Source organism: Clupea harengus, chromosome 13, assembly GCF_900700415.2.
Source record: "Clupea harengus chromosome 13, Ch_v2.0.2, whole genome shotgun sequence".
NCBI classification, from domain to species: domain Eukaryota; kingdom Metazoa; phylum Chordata; class Actinopteri; order Clupeiformes; family Clupeidae; genus Clupea; species Clupea harengus.
The window spans coordinates 15,212,203-15,232,104 of record NC_045164.1 but is presented as its reverse complement, the minus strand read 5'-3'; the positions used below and the strand labels follow the sequence as shown (position 1 = coordinate 15,232,104).

Genomic DNA, 19,902 nt, shown 5'->3' with positions numbered 1-19,902 from the left:
AAGAGAAATGGATCATGTAATAATCAATCAGAGGTAATCAATGTGTGCTTTCTGTAGGTGAATGGCAAATGTGGTGATGATAGATAAGCACATGAAAAACAGATGCCCTTTAATGTCTGAGACTGCACACTCAGACGCAGTTCCAACCATTCATATTTGATGGATGAGAATCTGTCTTCTCCCTCATGTTCCCACCATGCTGAGTGAAACTACTCAATGTCTGCTGGGAACCTGAGTGGCACCTTTGTTAATAGATGCCATCTGGAAGATGTACATTGCAAATATTGACCATAAATACTGTCTATAATGCTTTTAGTTGACATCTGTTCAGTTTTTTACAGAAATCCTTATGTTCTAAAAATCCGTATGTTTCTCTAAAAAAAACAATCTTTTGGGCCCAGCAGAACTGCAAACTCCACAGGAGGGTTTTAATTTCAATGGCAATATACCTATTTCTTGGCTTGTGGAGTACAGAATTCATTTCATACTGAGGGTAAAATACACGTTATCATTAGCCACCCTGCTGTAGGTTTTCAAATATAGTTAAATATAGTTTGAGTTACAACCCTATAAACAACCCTGGGATCGATCGCATTTAAAGGTTATTTCCCCCTGAGTCACTTGTCTCTTGGAGCTTGGTATTATCAAACTATATAAAGGACTTGTGTGAAGAGTGACTGGTTGCTTGGAAACCCATGGCAACAGGCTGTATTCACTGGAAATCTGCCCGTAGGCCTAGTTTGAGCATGCAGTCCTTTTGTGACATGAAAGACATAGCCTCTTAGGAAGCAGCAGTTAAATCAATGGCGTAAATGCCACGTGCGGTTGCTAATATTTGATTGAGGGTTTGTTTGTTCACCCTGCTGGAGGAGGATTCATGGCAAGCATGGGATAGGGGTAGGGTTAGGTATGTGGGATGCCAAAGAGGTGTTTATATAAACAACAGGACAGTATGTGGAAAGGAAGGGAGTCTTCAGGAGAAACTGCCAAGCTAAAAATGGCCTCCAACCATGATTATATTCATGAACATCATTTAGTAAGTGGTGACTATTCTACAGGGCTGCCCTCCTTCCCTCATAGACGAATAGTGCATTGATGTGTTACAGCGATGACTAGGTCAAATAACAATATGCACATTATCTGGCGCTGTGAGCATTAAAACCATGCATGTCCTTCTTGCCCCTTTAAACCAATGGCTGTGATAGAGTAATGGATTATGTTTAAATTATATTTTTGTCTCCCATGTTTTTTCCACAGGGACAGTTTGGACTTTAATGACAGGGGATAATGTTTTAACGCAATTTCTTCTGTGTGTGAGAATCATGGACACAGGGTAAAATACTGAACTCTGAAATAAGAACATGTCTCATGCCAGTTTTACTTATCATAGATACATATAATCTTTTCAGCTATATGTTACATTCTCATGCAATATCAACATAATCCATCTGTTGCAACTTTAGATATAGATTTATTAACACCAATAAATTAATTATATGTGGAAACACTTACTCATATTCAGGCACCCTTCAAAATAAACAGACCCTTGTCATGCAAGCTATTGATTCTGAGTGTGGTGAGTATATGCTTAGGGTCTGCTGTTTTTTACATGGTCTGTTGCCAGGAGATTGAGTGGGTGATTGGCCAGGCGTGTGTGTGTGTGTGTGATGGAAAGAGAGAGAGAAGTTCTCAAAGAGTCCTCCCACACATCCTCTCATCGCCCCAGTCGTCTGTCTGTTGAGGAGATGCACAAGTGAGGTGGATGGTGGCTCTGTCGGGTTCCAGCTCTCTGTGCCCTCTGTCTCAGCAGCAGGCTCTGCGTCTAGCGCCCTCACAATGCCAGTCTGTCAGTACCTGCTCCTGGGCCAGTGGGAATAGACACGGTGGAAGCTCACCTGTGAGGAGGGAGAGCAGAGGACCATGTCTCAGTGAGTCTCCACTCCACCGGCCGCTGCCACTGTTTATCTTCCTCAGCTGGCACGCCTAAACACAGGGAGACTGGATGGTGGGAGACAGAGCAGAGAGAGCCAGGTGATGTACCTCCCAACCCCATCTTCTTTCTCTCTCTCTCTCTCTCTCTTGTTCTCTCTCTCTCTCTCTCTCTCTCTCTCTCTCTCTCTCTCTGTCTGATGAACTGGCAGCATTTTAAGTAATATTGAAATGTTCACTTTTCTTGTCTGGTTGATTTGAAATGACTTTATTTGAGTGTTCTTGAGGTTTGATCTGGATTGGACTGGGCCCTGAGTTTGTGATATCCGTGTTTATGTATGTAGTTTAAGGAAGGAAACATTTAAATATAACATTTTGTTCAGATGCATCTGCTGTGGCCACCACTTAAGTAAAGTTTCTGTATTAAAACAGATTTAGAGTTCTGGAAGTATCTTGAACATATAATTTGACTTTCCATGCCCATTTTTCCTGTGAAATATACTCTCGGAAGGGGAAAGGGGGGGGTGGGGGGCCACAGTGTTGAGTGAGAACCATAATTCTTTCACACGCTGAACAGTACATATTTTACATATGAATGCATGCTAATACATCAGGTTGTGACTTTTGAAAATGTAAATAAACCTAGGATATGTGTCTTTATTTAATGATATAACAACAAACCCCCGACCACAGGTCTTCATGTAATCAACATTCATGGCCATAAATTAAATTTTATCAAAATGAAAAATCACCACTTTTGCTGCACTTATATCAGTGAGCAGGTCTCACCATAATACACCCTAGCATGTCAGGGCAATTCATGCCCATATACTGTCTGTTCCAAGGGACAGTACTGGAAATCAGATTTGGAAGTCCACCCTCACCAGGGAAATCTTTTTCCAGGCCTCTGGTTTCTCAGTGATCAGACTATAAACTGCAAGTTACCAGCAAGCTGCACATGCCTCCAGAGGCTCATACACTTATTTACCCCATGAATATATTCAACCTTGTCACATGACTGAGAATTCATTACATTTATTTGTCATTTTGCTACATTATGCATTTCACAAGATACTTGCAACGCAGTCTGACACAACAAGACACAACAACGCAGCCTGCGATTCCAATCCAATACACTTTTTGTCTAATTCAGCTACTTGCTCCTCATGGTCTGTTCTCTATGTGCACTCAAAGTAAATACTCTGGTGGTTGTACACAGTCCTGGTGTATTGTTTGGCTGTTGAGCTCAAATATGTACAACCTTTTGCCTTTAAGTATTTATATCTGTAACTTCTATAGCCTGGTACGGGGCATTTGGGGGTTGATCTGTGGTGTGTTTCGTGAGAAGGCTGTCCCTCTGAATACTTGATCCAACCCACTCTACCGTCAGGCCGCCAGATGCCCAACAGGGGTTGGACCATGGGACAAATAAGAAGGCAGAGATATAGTGTGAGACAAAGATTAGAAAGACAGACAGACAGACAGACAGACAGACAGACAGACAGACAGACAGACAGACAGACAGACAGACAGACAGACAGACAGACAGACAGACAGACAGACAGACAGACAGACAGACAGACAGACAGACAGACACACAGACAGACAGACAGACAGACAGACAGACAGACAGACAGACAGACAGACAGAGAATCTCTTCATCATTCTGTACTTTCCTTCAGCTCATTCTGTCTGATGCTTTAGTTCGTGACAGAAATATGGATTACACCAAGACATCTATCCTCCTCTAATAGAATTACTGCATTTAGATTTGTTAAAAAAGGTCACTGGAAGATGGCTGATACCAAGAAAAAACAACCAAGACAAAATGGGAGCACAAAGAACTCAGCCGTGGAAAGTTTATGAACTATTGTTCAGTTGCTCCAAACAAATAGTGCATGAGTAAAAAGACATGTAGATGCTTGATAATAATTGTCATTGGCCTTCACTTAAGTATTTTCAAACCAATCCTCTCTGCTCGCTGTTGAAGTCGTTGCTGTTCTTTTCCTTTCACCCTTCAATGCTGTCAATGTGGCAGCTCGCTCCGCTGGAGAAGCCCACTCTCACTCCCACGGCTCCGCGGTGACTCATAGCTGAGCGGTGCACAGTGGCTCTGTCCACAGCATGATGTAACATGGTCATGGTGGAGAGGGGGAAGAGGGACATCAGAATGTCAGTACTGATATTGCATTTATCCATGCCATGGGTCTGGCACATTATGTCAGTTCTGTTCATTGTTGTTTGTTTGACATTTTCATGTAAATGAATGTAATGACAAATTCAAATGACAATTTGGTGTCTTAACTATACTTAACTGTTAATAATTTTAACAATTTAGTGATGGAGAGTAAAATCCAAATCTCACATCTATCCTACATTCAGTTTTGTTAACAATTAATAGAACAAAACTCAAAACGCAAACCGTTTCTCTGGGAGACAACCTTGTTAAAAGTGCTGCATGATGAGGATGTCCACTATTAATGAATTAGTACGCCTACCATGTTTGGGACTGTTTTAAAATGTGTCTTTGTTCATCAGGACATGCATTATGGGCACAACTGCCAGCGCAGCACCGCAGTCATTCACCTCTTCCAGACGTGAAAAAGGCATCATCCTACATGGCAACGACATGGCTACAGACAGACGCTCCCCTAGCAACAGCTCCCCTCAGATGGTCAGCTTTCTGAACAGCAAGGCCAAGTCCATCATCACCAACAAAGTAGCCCCAGTGTTCATCACGTAAGTGTCTCATAACATCAAGTCACTCATGAGAGCTGGAGAGACATTCAGAACTCAACCTACACGATGTGACAGGATTGGAGTGGAATCAGGATGCCCAAAGGTCATTTGTCATCAGCAAAATGACAAACAGCAAGCGTCTCCAAACAAATTTGTAGGCATACTGATAGATAACATGGCCGCATAGATCTCAATCAATGAAGTGACCACTAAAGCTCAATAGAACTGATCAGGGTCAGTGCCATCTTGTGGAGAGACATGTGGAAGTCTGAGGACAAACATGTCTTTAGAATATATTTGACCTCATTCAAAGGGAACATTCTTATGCCTTTAGATGCCTTATTATTATATCTTTTGATGGCATTATTATTTATCTATTAACTACCATTGAAGAGAAGTCGCACATGTTCAATTCAACTTGTTTTTGACTTCTTTTCATTCTCATAGACATGGTTAACTGTGTTAACAGGTATAATTGTAGAGTGGAGTTCCAGATGCACGATGATCTTCTCCCAGCCAACTACACAGTGGGCAGAGTATCTGACAACATGCCTGAACATTACCTTGTGTTGGTAAGGTCATGAGCTGCACTTGATTTAAATATGTGATGCGAAGTGTGTAAATCCAAGATAGATCAATCTACCTATTATCTACATAGCATGTTAAGTAGCTTTAGAGACATTTTTTAGCAAGTAACTGACATGACCGTAACTTGCAATTAACTGACATGACCGTAACTTGCAATTACAGCAGTTACATTTCTGCACTTTCTTTCATTTTGTTATATTTCTTATGTAAAGTAGCATTTATTGTTACACCAGGTTCTATTGCTCGTAGCTTGACTATTCTCTCCCTTGTACGTCGCTTTGGACAGAAGCGTCTGCTAAATGACTAAATGTAAATGTAAATGTAAATGTAAATGACCAAGAAAACCTTCCTTGAGTATTCCCACAGGTTCACCAGAATGTATTCACTTATATCAACTGTATAGATGATTAGCAAGAGTACCTTGCTATTGAATTGTGCTTTTGAAGACATTTAGAAGGGGTCAAATAATAATAAATAATAAATAATAATAAATAATAAACGACTCCTTAGAATGACCATACCCATAGAGAGAGTGTCCCACTTCTCCTGTGCTCTGTCTCTCCTCTCCAGGGGGAGTACTTTATAGTTCAGGATGTGGACAGTAGAACAGATGTCTTAAACACCACAGGAAGCTACGGGGCCCCAAACCTCCGCAAGGCTCAAGGGGACTCCCCCATCTATGGCATGGGCCAACCCAGTCTGCATGGTTTCAATCAGGTCCTCCAGAGACTCCAGAGGGCAGGTCATGAGGTCAGCACTGTTCAGTTTTGTAAATGCGTGCAGTAAAGTGGACAGAATGTTCTGTAGAGCAACACAAGACATGACCTCTTGCTCATTTTTATTCCTCATGACTGTGAATAAACATTCCATCATCAAAATCGTCAATTATTTTACTAAAATATCATTTTCACCTCCATGCAATTCCAAAAAGGAGATTATTTTCTTCTGTGTCCGGGAGGAGCCGGTTGTATTTGTACGCGGGGAACAGGACTTTGTGTCCTACACGCCCAGGAGAAAGGAGAACCTCCACGAGAACCTTCACGATCTGAGGGAACTCACACCAGAGCATCTGGAGCTGACCATCAGGAGAGAGGTGTGAGGCAATCCAATGGCTTTATGACCGTTTCCATTCGTCTCCTCAAACACAGCCTGCTTTCTGACATAATCCCATGGTCTGTAGGCATGGACTTCCTCTCTTTGAGTGCTTTAGTCCACAGAATAAAATGCAGTCACACGTGTAATGGGGTCTGTACAATGCTTTGAAAATGACACACATTTTCTTTGTTTCATTTGCAGTTGTGTGACTTTGCGAAACTGAGTCAGAATGCATTCTACGTCTATAATGACATTGAACACTTTAAAGACGAGCCCCATATTGTATCCATTCTGTCAGAGGAGGATATCCATGTCACTGAGGAGATCTACAAGAGAGCCTTGTTTACTCTGCCCTCTTACAGGTGACTCAAACATGGGTTTCAAAACATATCACATTTTGTCTGAAATGATATGGTGGTTAAGATGATCTTAGTGTGACTTTACCCCATGATATGCCACAGGTATTATCGCCTACCACTGCCAATGGAAGGAGCACCTCTGGAAGAGACTTTTGATGCCTTCATCAGTGTGTTAAGGGTATGACTGTTCCAGACATACATTTTTGACCCAAGGAAGTTGCTTCATTTTGATAACAATATCTGGTTCTATTCGTGGAGTTATCTTTCTTTGATGACCATTTTTCTTCAAATGTCTTAACACATGTAACGGTGTACATCTTCAAAGCCTGAACTGTTCCATGTTGCCCTCAGGAGACCCCCAGCCTGGCTCCTCATAGGGATCCCTGCAGACCTCTGCCATGTCTGCTCTTCAGCTGCCAGGTGGGGGTCGGACGCACCAACCTGGGCATGATCCTGGGTGCATTGGTCATGCATCATCTGAAGGGAGCACCCAAGCAAGCTATGTGAGATTCTTGTGTGATTGGATTTTACATTGCAGATGTCACCGCAGCTTACACATGTGTGTGCACATCTGTCCCATTCTGATGCATTTGATCTTGTTCACTTCCCAGCAGGTCAGAGAGGACACAAGACAGGCCTGAGTTTCAGATCATAAAGATGTTAACCAGTAGACTTCCAGAAGGTCAGCAGGTCCTGGAGGAGGTGAGGACTTCACTGTGCCCATGGGAGCACGGTGAATTAGTCCCTTTGCCATTGCAAACATGCTCACCATCATTGAAAACAGAACTACACTTTGGCTCATTTACTTTCACAGTACGTCCTTAGTCAAATAAATGTAAGCTGTTTGTTGTTTGCAACAGGTGAACACTGCAATTGCTTTGTGTTCAAAGATGCACAACATAAAAGATTCACTCTATGAAAACAAGACAAAACTGGCGGGGATTGGAGAGGATTACCAGATTCAGGTAAGGTCATCACACTGGGGGATTGGAACAATGGTCACTTCCTGCTTCAGATCCGTGCTGCTGTAACCAATACACCTCACCTTTGTTGACACATGTCTCTATCTGCTTCAGATCCGTGCTGCCCTAACCCATACACCTCACCTTTGTTGACACATGTCCCTGAAAGGGGAATATAAATCACAACCAGGCGCTTCAGCTTCAGGCTAACAAGGTTACGATTCACATTTCAAGGACATAATCATTTCTGTCACGATAATGAGATAACAAAACTGTCCTTTCTGGCCCTCTGTGTCTTGGGTATATTTGGTTTGTTATGGTTTGCAGTCTCCATTTCAGGGTCATGTGACAATAAAGCAGGGGTGTCTGAGGTTTAGTTAGGTAAGGAAAATGACAGAGCGATAGGCTTGTTGTGTGCCGTGGTCATACGTGATAAGAATTCAAATGTGTGTTTCTGATGCACAGGGGAACAGCACAAAAAGATATTTTCTTCAAAGGACACTTCAGAGCCTCGAGTGTTACTTTTACCTGATAGTCTTTAATGCCTATCTTCATGAGCAGGTATTCCCCACTTTATCAACTCTTGCTAGACCAAATTTAATATTCACAATTTCACATAAAACTAAAATCTCTCTCTCTGTCTATCTGTCTGTCTATTTACCCATCTATCCTCTTCAAATAGTATCCCTTGGTATTTGCCATGAACTTCAGTCAGTGGATGTGCTCTAATGCATGGATCTACCGCCTGCTAGCCGCTATCGATCTGTCAGAGCTCTCTGCACCAGCAGCCCTCGTCACAAGGGGGACCAGGGTACTGGTGAGGATCAACTTCAAAGCCGCTCATAAGAGCACACATGTGGAACCCCTCCTGAGCAATACCTCCCCCACACGCCCCATTTAAAGACTACATTACATGTGCTGTTACCTTCAGTAATGTGATGAATGTGATACATGTACAAGTGAACCACAATATATGCTCTGTAAATAACCTCTATATGACCCAGGAATGTAATGGATTAAATCACATAAGCAAATACATCTCACTGTTTAAGAAGTGGGAAAAGTCAGTTGATTTGAGCTTAGTTGAGCAGTTACATTATGAAAGAAAATTTATTTTTGTGATTGTATAAGCCTACAAATTATGACTGACCACATGAGTTGACAAAGTAAAACACAGTTCATTTTCGAATCATGTTATCTTTAAAGACATATCTTGGCAAACCTAATACATGTGCGTTTACAAAAGGAGCCCAGTGTTTTACTTTATTGTCTGATAACTGGATTGGGAAATGTTTTTTCTGAGTATAACTGAGAGTGATATGTTTTTTAAAATGATGTCCTGCACCTGAACTCTACTGTAACCCCAATTACAGGAACCCCTGCTCGAGGTCTTGTTATTTATGAGCTGCCCCAGCTGCTAAACAGACACGGCACCATCTGTGCCCTGCTGTGTTTACATATTCACTCATTCTTTTAATAGGTAGCAAGTGAATATCTAGCGCCAGACATCCTGAGTACAGCCAAGGAGATGAAAGTGTCCAACTTCAGGCGAGTCCCCAAAATGGCTGTGTACGGCATGACCCAGCCTGGCTCTGAGGTAGGATTATACACAAACATCTCCACGCAACAACAAAGCAAAGGCCATGTGCTGTTCCACACTTTCAGGCCTGCTGTGTGGCTGCACACTGGTGGTGTAAACCCACCCCTCTTTCAAATGTGAGAGGACAAAACTGTTGTTGTAAGTAATGGGTGTGCAGATGAGTAAAAGTATTGTAGTGCTAATTAAAAGTAATGTTATACTTAATTTCAGACTGACAAAGCATCAGATTTGTTGTTAAGTGACAGCGTGATGACTGCCTTGCCTTTGTCTCAGGCTCTGTCTGCAGTGCTGTCCTACCTGACGGAGCAGAGGAAGCATGCCCACCTGCTGTGGGTCAACTTGCAGGAGGAGCTGGTGGTGGAAGGCAATGGCCAGGTGTTCATCCCACGAGAACCCACCTGTCTGGAGAAGCCCATCAGAGTCTGCACACAGAACCCACACCAGCTCCAGGTGACATCTCTATGCTAATCTCAAACAGCAGTACTTCACAGTTAGATTTCACTAAATAGCCTATCTTTTATATATGGCAAACCCATTTTGCTAATTCAATACCATAAGCTAGATCCTAAGCGCAAACATGGCTGGGTCATTGCAATGCTCCCACACACCACATGATACATTTAGTTCAGACATTGCTTGTTTCTTTACTTATTGCCCGTCAAATAGGGCCCTAGGTGTTTCTCTGCCATGTTATCTCCAGCTTTGTGTCCCAGGAACTGGAGCACACCCTGGCGGAGGAGGTCCTGCGCTCGGAGAAGTGGCTGGAGGTGATGTTGGAGCAGGAGAGGCAGATGAGGATGTTTAAGAGCTGCCACACACTGCAGGAGATCTTCAGCCAGCAGGGCAGCGCACACACAGGCCTCAGCTACAGACGCATCCCCCTGGCAGATCACTGTGCCCCGCATGAAGAGGCATGTATTCACAAGTTATATACACACTAAGGAAGTTAGTCTGGCATTAAACCAAAGACATGTCATATGTTATACTGTTGTTGGTGATGTGCTTTCTTGTAGAGTATTCATTGGCTCAGAGCACGCTGTAACTATTGTATTCTAATGACTTCTGTTGTTGACCCCCAAATGCGATTTGGTATCCACTTGTTCTGGATGTTTTCAGTAATCCAATAAATCCACTGAGCGAGGGATTGGCCCACCCAGCTTCACCAGAGCCCCTTTAGCCAGCATTATTCTAAGCAGGCTCGGGTTATTCCAAGCAGGCCTTCATGGCAACTGTAGCGGCCCGGTTAGAAATCCACCCACCGTACATCGCCCTATTTGGCAATCCCATACTTTGTTTGTTACCACCTCCCGCGACGAGGACAAGGGGATGGACTTTGGGAGTAATGATTCCTAATTCTGAAACAGAACTCTAAAATCTAACATGACTCTCCTGATCTGTCAGGATAGATGCCAGGGTTGCCTCTCTCTTCACCTTTCTTTTTTAACAGATATTTTTATTTTTAAAGGTCTTTGATGAGCTGTTGGAAGCCATGAAGAGCACCTTAGCTGAGAACCCGGCCTCTGCATTTGTCCTCAGCTGCCACAACGGCAAAGACAGGACCACCACCGCCATGGTCATCGCAACCCTCACCCTGTGGCACTTCAACGTCAGATCTGGTTTCCCCTCACAACATTACCATTGTTACCATTTTAAGAATTAAAAATATATAAAATATACTGCCATTTACAGATAGTATCATAACTTACGTCAACCTTCTTTGTGTAGGGCTTCCCTGATGTAGTGGAGGAACAGATTGTGAGCATCCCCCACGCTAAATACACAAAAGGAGAGTTTGAGGTAACCCAAGCACAAGACAATCATTGCTTTAGTGATCTGCTTCCATGAATGACATGGAACTCATCTTACTTGTTTGTCTTACAGTGAGCAGAGTATATCTGCACATTATGGGGCACTTAAAAGCTACCTATTTTTTACAATTTGAGAAGGCCTTATTAGAAAAACAGATATAGATGAACTCAATCTTTGTGTATGTGTGTGTGTGTGTGCCTGTGTGTGTGTGTGCCTGTGTGTGTGTGTGTGCGTGCCTGTGTGTGTGTGTGTGTGCCTGTGTGTGTGTGTGTGTGTGCCTGTGTGTGTGTGTGTGTGTGTGTGTGTGTGCCTGTGTGTGTGTGTGCCTGTGTGTGTGTGTGTGTGTGTGTGCCTGTGTGTGTGTGTGTGTGTGCCTGTGTGTGTGTGTGCGTGCGTGCGTGCGTGCGTGCGTGCCTGTGTGTGTGTGTGTGTAGGTGGTGATGCAGGTAGTGAGGCTCCTGCCCCAGGGCCATCAGATGAAGAGGGAGGTGGACATGGCGCTGGACGTTGTGAGTGAGACCATGACACCTATGCATTACCACCTGAGAGAGATCATCATCTGCGCTTACAGACAGGTGGGACAATATGGATAAAAGTCATTTGAACATTCACTTTTTTAGATAAAACATTTGGTTAATCAATATATTTCCCTTCTTGCTATTAGATTTTAGACTAGATTAGAGTCATCGCTAAGTATTCTATTGTCTGGATTTCAATGACATTTTTGTTGCTCATGGTGAATCTTGTCGGATGAGTTTGCTGCAGTCTCAGTTGCATCTCAAGGAGGCAGGCCCATCCCAATAGGGGATACTGCATGGAGGGTTCCATTGAGACCATCAGATGTCAAGTGCAGTTTAGAAAATGTCCATTTCACAATGTATGGTGGGCATGCTTTAACTTGGAGTTGGTCTCTTGTATGGTGATCAGCATAGCCATTAAATACATTGCTTTTCCAGCTCAAGAGAACATATCACAAAATCAATAAAGGTACGTAAATAGGAATGGTCTTTCTGGTCTTGTTCTAGTGGATCCAGTGGTAAGGGTCAGTTTGAAGTGGCATAAAACACTGTGTTAACGTGTGTCAAACGAATTACTAGTACGTTATTGAAGGTGATTGTCAAAAATAGAAAGATACAAGATTCATATGGCAATGTCATTGACGTACGTAGAGGATTACCAGGTCATAACAAAAAAAGCCATAGTTTAGCTTTTAATACACTTCACAGGCAGGAACTATGCCATTTTTAGAGGTATTTTTAAAAAGCACAATATCAGTGAGACTGCATACCTTCAGTTGACACATTTTGCGTCAGGAGAGTACAAATAAACATCAATCCTAACTGAATAATATCTGCAATTTCTCATGCCTGTTGACGGTCTGGCATGTTTATGGTCTGCAGTGTAAACACAAGCTGAAGTACCACAGAGTGGTTAATAATGTCTCCTTTTATAGCAGTTTAATGGCACAGCACCTATGGTGAAGTCTGTAGTATTTGTGGAATGAGAAAGGAACTACTCATGTGGGAGTGTCAGAAGTGCAATGAATTACACTGGTAAATAGCCACCTCTTTACCCTCTACTAGAATAAGGTATTCCTTTTGTTCTAAAATAGTACATTTTAATGAAACTCCAAGGTGTTGCAGAACAGGAGAAGAATGATTGCTGCTTTCTGTGCAGACACAAAACTGTTTAAAGGGAATGTGCTTCAAGGGACTGTTAGGTAATAAAGGCAGTTCATGAAATCTACAGCATTTTTTTTATTTATTTTTTTCCTTAGATCAAAGCTGCAAAGACAGAACAGGAGTCTCAGGTTTTGCAGCTGAAAAGTCTCCAGTACCTTGAACGCTACATTTACCTCATCCTGTTCAACACATACCTCCATCTGGAGAAGAAGGACTCCTGGAGACGACCATTCAGTACATGGATGTACCAGGTGGCCATTTATCTCCCTCATTCTTGTATCTCAATTGTACAATGGTTCAAAGTTACTGCCCAGATTTTCCTCAGTGTTGTTTATGTTATTATGGCTGAGCTTCTCTTGAGATGCTTCAGTGGAGACTGAGTAGATCACCCCTGTCTTTTCTTCTCATTTCATCTCCATTCACCTGTCCGACCACCTCAACTAGATGTGTGGTGTAGCCATTCAGTTTAAACATGTGCCGTGGGGATCATTCTTGTGACCACACATAAGCCAACCTCACAGTCACATTAGTAACCTGATAAGAGGTCTCATATTTATTGAAACACCAAATCAGGGTAGAATACAAGAAAGGATACTGTATATCTTTCTTTAAAAAAAAAATCTTTTGAACACTCAGATTCAAACATTTAATGTACCACACCATGCAATTTGTTTGTTTGAATCTGTTTAAACTGGTCTTTATATACAAAATCCCTATTTAGCATGGATAGCATGTTGTGAGCGTGTCAAGGCTGACTGATTGGCAATATTGAACAGTGAGTCTTTTCTTTACTTTCCACAGGTTGCTGCCAGAGCAGGAGTCTTTGCCATTCTCAACCAGCTGGGTTTCTCTGAGTTTGACAACCCCAAGGACATGTCACTGGCCCGTCTCCGTTGCCGCTGGCGACAGCACCTTGCTCATGCACTGCCTGTTCGTGGAGAGCTCATGTGAAGACAAGAATGCATAATGAACCTTTTGCCATGTCTCTGTAAATTACCATTTTTCCTTCCTTTTACTATTTCAATACTAATTAAATCAGTTTGAATTTCAGTTGGGTTACTTTCTCTTGTCTGACTTTGGGAATGATTTATTACGTCTCCCAAAACAAAATATATATTTGTTCAAATCATATTTGTTTACAGTAATTATGGAGAAGAGAGATAATCCAAAACTATACCTAAATTATTGTATTGCCAAGAGGTCGTCCCATAACACATCTACAAAACATTATACATGCTTGCTTGGCTAAGCAAAAAGTGTTATTCAACAGAGTTTCATCATTGTCTATTCTGAATCATATCAAGGACGTTTTGTAACTCGTCTTTAACACTGTGTGACTGAAGTGTATACACCTCATCTGAGCGTATTATTGCGGTGTTACTTGAGCGTTATTAATGCAATGAAACAGTACTTTACCTTTCACACCGCTTTGCTTTTCATTAGCCATCCCACATAGCCCACATTGTTGATTTCAGTGTACTGACCTATTAGCGCAATGAGGACACTGTATGCACAGTTGATTCCTTACTTACAGAACTTTGGTATCATTATTTGTAGTAGTATTAGTATTATTACTTATAAGTAGTATTATTATGTAGGCTACGTAGTAATGTCGAATCAGAATATACAGCCTGACACCTAGCGCTTTCTCTGGATGTTACACTTAACCAATAAGGAAACACTGTTTTATATAGGCTTAGCGCATGCGATTTTAATGCTTCGCTGCGAACTATTATTTTAATCTTCATGTAGGGCAATGAATTGTAATGTATTCAACTGGCATCAGTTCAAGCTGTTAAATAATTATATTTATGTCAATAAATCACACTTTTTGTGAACAGTTTTATTGTGTGTAGTAGTCATAGAAACCAGTGTAAATGAAAGGAAATGTTATTTGTCAACTTATAAATAAATAATTTCGATATAAATAGGCTTAAATTAAATTCTATAAAAGTCACTCGCTATTTTTACTCAGGCAAATCGTAAGCCGCTCTTACCTCCATTCAGGCATTTCATTGGCCGATTCGAGGTCCTCCTTCCTTTTCCACATCTCTGAGCGAGCCGACGCCAAGATGGTGAGTTTTGTGGCAATAAATGATTATCAAAATCTGTTGTTATCAGAAACATCCTTTTGTTTTAGACGAATTTATTAAACTTAGTGGTACACCATTCATTGACAAGTGGTATAACTCCCATATTGAGATGATAATTGTCTGTTTAATGCCTAATAACAATGCTGGCCTTCTCATATGTCGGCTCTCGTTAGCTACAGTGTCCTTGTGTGTCCCCTTAATGTTAGTAATGTAGCCTTTAAAGTGAAAAAAAAGCGGTTGGATAGCATCGACGATGCTAAAATGTCTTTGGTTTTGTGGCATTAACGAAAGAAATGCGACGTAAATTAGTGAGAAATGATCATTGTCAGTAGCAATTTCTGTTAGCTGTACACATCCCTATCCTGCCAGTTAACGTCAGCTAGCTGGCTAGCAGGCGAGGTTGGCCAGTTGATGTCCGCGTTATTCCTAGTCATTAGCATACGTTTGTATTAAAGCCACTGAATTAAACAGCTGTACTTCTGATTGTTCTGATTTCATTTAAATCTGGGTTCATATCAGGTGGAGGTATAGTTGGCTAGTAATCCTCATCTAAACAGAAGGAATACTACCGGCTAATGAGCTGTTCAAAGCTATGGTGACTAGAAGGGGAATATAGCCTATATGGCTGCTTGGTTCGCAACCTAGTATCAATTCGGAATATGACATGCCTTAAAATATTAGTTTTAACGGCGTGACTACAATAACTTGACGTGAACATCACTGCTAGTTTGGCATTTGCAAACCTGCTCCTGTAGGCCTTGACGCTTGCTAGTTTTGTAGGAGTTATTGGAAAGATTCTCCGTTGAACTTATGTTTTAGGAAATCTCATGTTTGCATTTCCTGGCTTAATGAATCAAACAAGGTTTAGTACTACACGCTACGAATCCCACATTGTTACTGTTGTCTTTTTGTAGGACGCTGACTTGTATTCTTAAACCATGATTACGTTTGTATGTAACTTAGTCAATGTGATGTGTCTGTAATAAAGGTTTGATTATGTGTGATGGTACATGACCACAGAGAAACATAGTGACCTAAGAATAATTTCTTGTTTTTCAGAACGACTCAGTCACAATCAGGACACGGAAGTTTATGACAAACCGCTTGCTTCAGAGGAAGCAAATGGTAAGTGTACCTTGAGGTGTCTACCTGTGTGAAACTTCAAAGCTTTGTCACGTTACAGGATAGACATACTTTTACAGGCCATTTACATGATTACATTTACACCAAGTTATAATATGTGTATACAGTGTCAACATTGAGATGCGATCGCTGACCAGCTCGAATAACACCCTCTCGTTTGCGCATTTGCCATTGTTGTCTTTGCCATTGTTTGTTTGCTTTGACAATGAAATTGCTTTTACATTTGTGTTCAATCTGGTCAGTGTGACCCTCACTGCCCCCGGAGGTGGTTTGGACGATCAGATCACAATCAGTCCTGAATGCGTCTTAAGTGCATTCGCACCTGTATTTTTCTGTGGTCAAGCATTATCCGATTACAATCCAGTCGCCCAAAATGCATTTTAATGGCAGGTGAAAACATCCTGAGTTGTCATAGTTTAATGGTGCATTGTAGCGAAAGTTGTTAAAAACAGAAATACTTTTTCCACAGGTTGTCGATGTCCTCCATCCAGGCAAAGCAACAGTCCCCAAGACTGAAATCAGGGAGAAGCTTGCCAAACTCTACAAGACCACCCCTGATGTAGTGTTCGTCTTCGGCTTCAAGACTCAGTTTGGTGGTGGCAAGACGACCGGCTTTGCCATGGTCTACGACTCATTGGACTACGCCAAGAAGAATGAGCCCAAATACAGACTGCAGAGGGTATGTTGAGACGTGTATATGTTGATGTTTGCAGTGGTGCATTCTCTAGTATGCCTTGAAAATGAAAGATTTTTTTTAATTTTGTGTAAAATTTGCCTGTTGTAGCCAAATGTCAAGAATAGAAATCTTAGAATTTCTGTAATGTTTCTAGACACAGCCTCCCGCCACTGTGCCTGTCTTCCTATGACTGAGCATAGTCCAGTGGAGGCTAATAAAGACCCAGCTCTAGGAAGCAGGGCCACCCAAACTGATGGGTGACTCTGTGCCGAAAGAACCTGGAACAAAACTCACCAGTAGTCAAGTCATTGCCACAGACCAGCAGTGACTGCGTGAGCCATATTGAAACAGTTAATTGTAATCAAATTGGATGTTTCCGCTCTTTAGTGTTACCCGTGGTAGAAAATATATTAACACTTTCTTTGTGGTTGCCAGAAAGTCCCATGTGTATAACCCTACCTAGGCCTTCTTTAGACAATTGGATAATAAGTCAGTAGCGGTCAATAAGGAGTAGCATGATTTCTCTCAGCATGGGATTTGTCCTGTAGTGAGAGGGAATGTGTATGCAGTGTTTCCATTCTATGCATTGTGCAGCAGTGGCCTGCCTTCCTACAAACCTTTAGCTAGAATATGTGCTTTGGAAATAACGTGATGGCTGAATTAATAGTTTTAAGATAAACTGCTTGCTACAACAGCTAGCCCAGTTTTTCAATTCAGTTTCAGTTGTATAGCGCCAGGAACAAGAGCAAGCACTAAAGTGACGGTGGCAAGGAAGAAACCCTGAGCAGAGAATACCCTAATAAATGCCTAAGGCAAGCCATTGCTGTCAACAAGTGCGCTTCAATGCAGGGAAATAAAAAAGTTTGCCCATCATTACACCATGTTTGAATCAAGGACATTCAGTGCAAAGAGTGACTCATCCACCACATTGCTCCATGTCCTGAATGTCTGATGATCAAATTGATTCATGTCTGGACAGTATTCATTTAGCTGAAGTATTGTGGAGGGAATGTCTAAGAATATGTAAGAGCACATTATCTCAAACTTGACCAGGTAGTGCATTTTCATCAATGTTATGTTTTTAAGTTGCCCATAGTTCAAAATGATCATTTTCAGACTGGGTGTTGTCCTGGCAGGACACATGTACTCTTGCTGACTTGAGGGTTTGTTTACATGTTGCTCAATGTGTCCCATTTTAACAGCACGGGCTGTACGAGAAAAAGAAGACATCCAGAAAACAGCGCAAGGAACGCAAGAACAGAATGAAGAAGGTCAGGGGAACCAAAAAAGCCTCTGTTGGTGCTGCTGGCAAGAAGGTAAGCTGCTCTTTCTCATAAGTGTAGTACATGTCATCTTTAATCTCTTCTGTTGTGCTTGCCATCACATTTTTTATTTAGCAGGTTAGAGCTGTTTCTGTTTCTTTGCCATTTTAATTTGCTCTTGTCATCTTTCCCCTTCTCCCAAATCTTGTTCGGGACAATAGAAGGTAAATGGTGTTATGAGTGGAGTAACTACTTTCCACAGATATATTGGGGTGATGTCCCACGCTAACGATCCCCAAACACCACCCTTATTAACCCTAGCTATTGACTACCTGTCAATCAGATCTGCCCTTATTGTGGTCAGATCTGCTTTAATCGTTGTGCAGTGCCAAGATTCTCATAACACTGCTCTTAATAGAGCTATTCAGTTGTGTTTACTGTACTGCTTCCATAGACCAGCTGTAGTGGGCAAGGCTTGACTCTTCATGCTAGATGAGGATCTCTGTAGAGTGCCCACTAGATTCACTCAGCCTTAAGAGTTGTTCTCTGAGTAGGTCGTGTCCAAAATGTAAAGGGTCACGTTCAGGTTGAACATGATTGGCATGAAGAGTAACTAGCCATCCTGACCTCGGTTGCCTCAGAGAGCAGCTCCTAAGACTGCTTTAAAACTGTCGATTCAAATGCTTAATCATTTTTCCCCATCTTTTTGCCTTTTATTTTGCCTCCTGTGGACGTGGTCAGAAATGAGGTGTCTTTCCAGGTAGAGCAGAGTTGGTATAGTGTGCTGGTTATGATGCACATCTCTAATGTCCTGCTCACATTTAAAAAAACTCTGCATGTTAAACCCCTTAACAGTTTTGAAAGTGTTTTTGAAAAGACCCTGTCCCTTAGTAAGACCCTTAGTGATGTTTGTCCATACAGTATCCCCCTTGTCAATGCAGTTTGATGCCGTTCCAACTCTTCTTCTGAACACTGACTAAACACTGTGAACACTGACTTTGTGTGTATAATCATGGGTTTGATCTGAAGTGAGCCAGATTAACAAACCACTGAACTGCATGAAGACTATCTTCACCTCATCCTGTCCTTACTCCACTTTCATCTTGGAGTGTGCCTAACTTGCACTGGTTTGACAGTAGTCGTTTGTTCACTGTGGAAGCCTTAAATAAGATTGTGTCTAGACTTAGTATGCAGGCAGACCCTGTTGATCTCCCTAGTTGTGTCTGTGCCACCCCTTTCCTCTTCCCCCTGCCTCAGTACCTGGTACTGTGGAGTGGCTGGTAGGTTGCACCGCTTCTGTATTCGCTTTAAGGTAACTGACACGCTGTCCTTTCTCTCTTTACAGTGAGACCGTCAGGGGAGGCCTTCATCCTGAAGATGTTCTTGTATATTGTCAACGAATAAAAATGATAAAATTTCATAATCTGGACTTTGAAATTGCATTTCTTGTGTGAAATATTGGTTAATTGCTATTTTCTTTTTACTTTTGCTGTTTTTCCTTACCAAAAGGGAATACCATGTGATGCACTAAAGGCATATTTTGTGCTACACATAAATGTAGTTACCCCGTAATCGTCAGTCAAGGATGCTAATTCTGTTCAGCGTTTGAGTGTAGTACTTCACTTAAATCTAGCAGCTCTGAGGAAAAGGAAGAAAAGCTGCACCTCCAGCATTTTCTGAAGTAGATGGAACTTGAATGTGCTGCTGAATGTGCGGTCCAAGCCTGTGTGGCTCTGGTTCATTTAAACTCCAGTGTGTAATACCTGCCAGCAAGAGGAGTTGGGTGAGTCATTGTAAACATTTTGGGACCATCAAGATGCACAGAGCAGGTATATCATCACTTTGCAGTAATAACTTAAATACACAAACATTATCGATTCTTTATTTAAGCCTCAGAAACTCCTTGTTTACAAACTAGTCAGTGTGGAAAAAGTTGTACACTTCTGTGGCAAATGTTTTCATCTT

General features: G+C 41.8%; 2 protein-coding genes and 1 non-coding gene across 5 annotated transcripts; all 3 read left to right on the top strand.

Moving 5' to 3' along the window:
- Positions 1 to 1,580: 1,580 nt before the first annotated feature.
- pald1b (phosphatase domain containing paladin 1b) lies at positions 1,581 to 13,714 on the top strand. The gene is made up of 20 exons (XM_012838180.2): positions 1,581 to 2,031; positions 4,468 to 4,668; positions 5,138 to 5,240; positions 5,827 to 6,006; positions 6,188 to 6,349; positions 6,553 to 6,713; positions 6,813 to 6,888; positions 7,062 to 7,213; positions 7,322 to 7,412; positions 7,571 to 7,675; positions 8,138 to 8,233; positions 8,355 to 8,489; positions 9,153 to 9,269; positions 9,546 to 9,722; positions 9,986 to 10,183; positions 10,738 to 10,878; positions 10,998 to 11,069; positions 11,516 to 11,656; positions 12,859 to 13,014; positions 13,565 to 13,714. The coding sequence occupies exons 1-20, from the start codon at positions 2,003 to 2,005 to the stop codon at positions 13,712 to 13,714; spliced, it is 2,643 nt and encodes an 880-aa protein (XP_012693634.2). The 5' UTR covers positions 1,581 to 2,002.
- Positions 13,715 to 14,720: 1,006 nt separating this feature from the next.
- Positions 14,721 to 19,360, top strand: rps24 (ribosomal protein S24). 3 transcript variants are annotated; one of them, XM_031579121.2, is made up of 7 exons: positions 14,754 to 14,838; positions 15,916 to 15,981; positions 16,469 to 16,678; positions 17,878 to 17,991; positions 18,159 to 18,161; positions 18,679 to 18,697; positions 19,283 to 19,360. In XM_031579121.2, exons 1-6 carry the CDS (start codon positions 14,836 to 14,838, stop codon positions 18,682 to 18,684), a joined length of 402 nt encoding a protein of 133 aa, XP_031434981.1. In that variant the 5' UTR covers positions 14,754 to 14,835; the 3' UTR covers positions 18,685 to 18,697; positions 19,283 to 19,360. The 3 variants fall into 3 exon arrangements, 2 of the variants coding, with proteins under 2 accessions (XP_031434981.1, XP_012694015.1); XR_004164965.1 differs by having other exon boundaries at positions 14,721 to 14,838; positions 18,159 to 18,697; XM_012838561.3 differs by lacking the exons at positions 18,159 to 18,161; positions 18,679 to 18,697.
- LOC116223350 lies at positions 16,839 to 16,964 on the top strand. Its single transcript, XR_004165053.1, has one exon. It is a non-coding gene; the product is annotated as a small nucleolar RNA SNORA65 (small nucleolar RNA).
- Positions 19,361 to 19,902: the final 542 nt, after the last annotated feature.

Coding starts and splice junctions, on each gene's coding strand:
- pald1b (XM_012838180.2), top strand. CDS start 2,003: ATGGTGGGAGACAGAGCAGAGAGAGCCAG. Junction 8,490..9,152: donor CAAGGGGGACCAGGGTACTG/GTGAGGATCAAC, acceptor TTCTTTTAATAG/GTAGCAAGTGAATATCTAGC. Junction 10,184..10,737: donor ACTGTGCCCCGCATGAAGAG/GCATGTATTCAC, acceptor TTATTTTTAAAG/GTCTTTGATGAGCTGTTGGA.
- rps24 (XM_031579121.2), top strand. Junction 15,982..16,468: donor TGCTTCAGAGGAAGCAAATG/GTAAGTGTACCT, acceptor CTTTTTCCACAG/GTTGTCGATGTCCTCCATCC. Junction 16,679..17,877: donor CCAAATACAGACTGCAGAGG/GTATGTTGAGAC, acceptor CCATTTTAACAG/CACGGGCTGTACGAGAAAAA.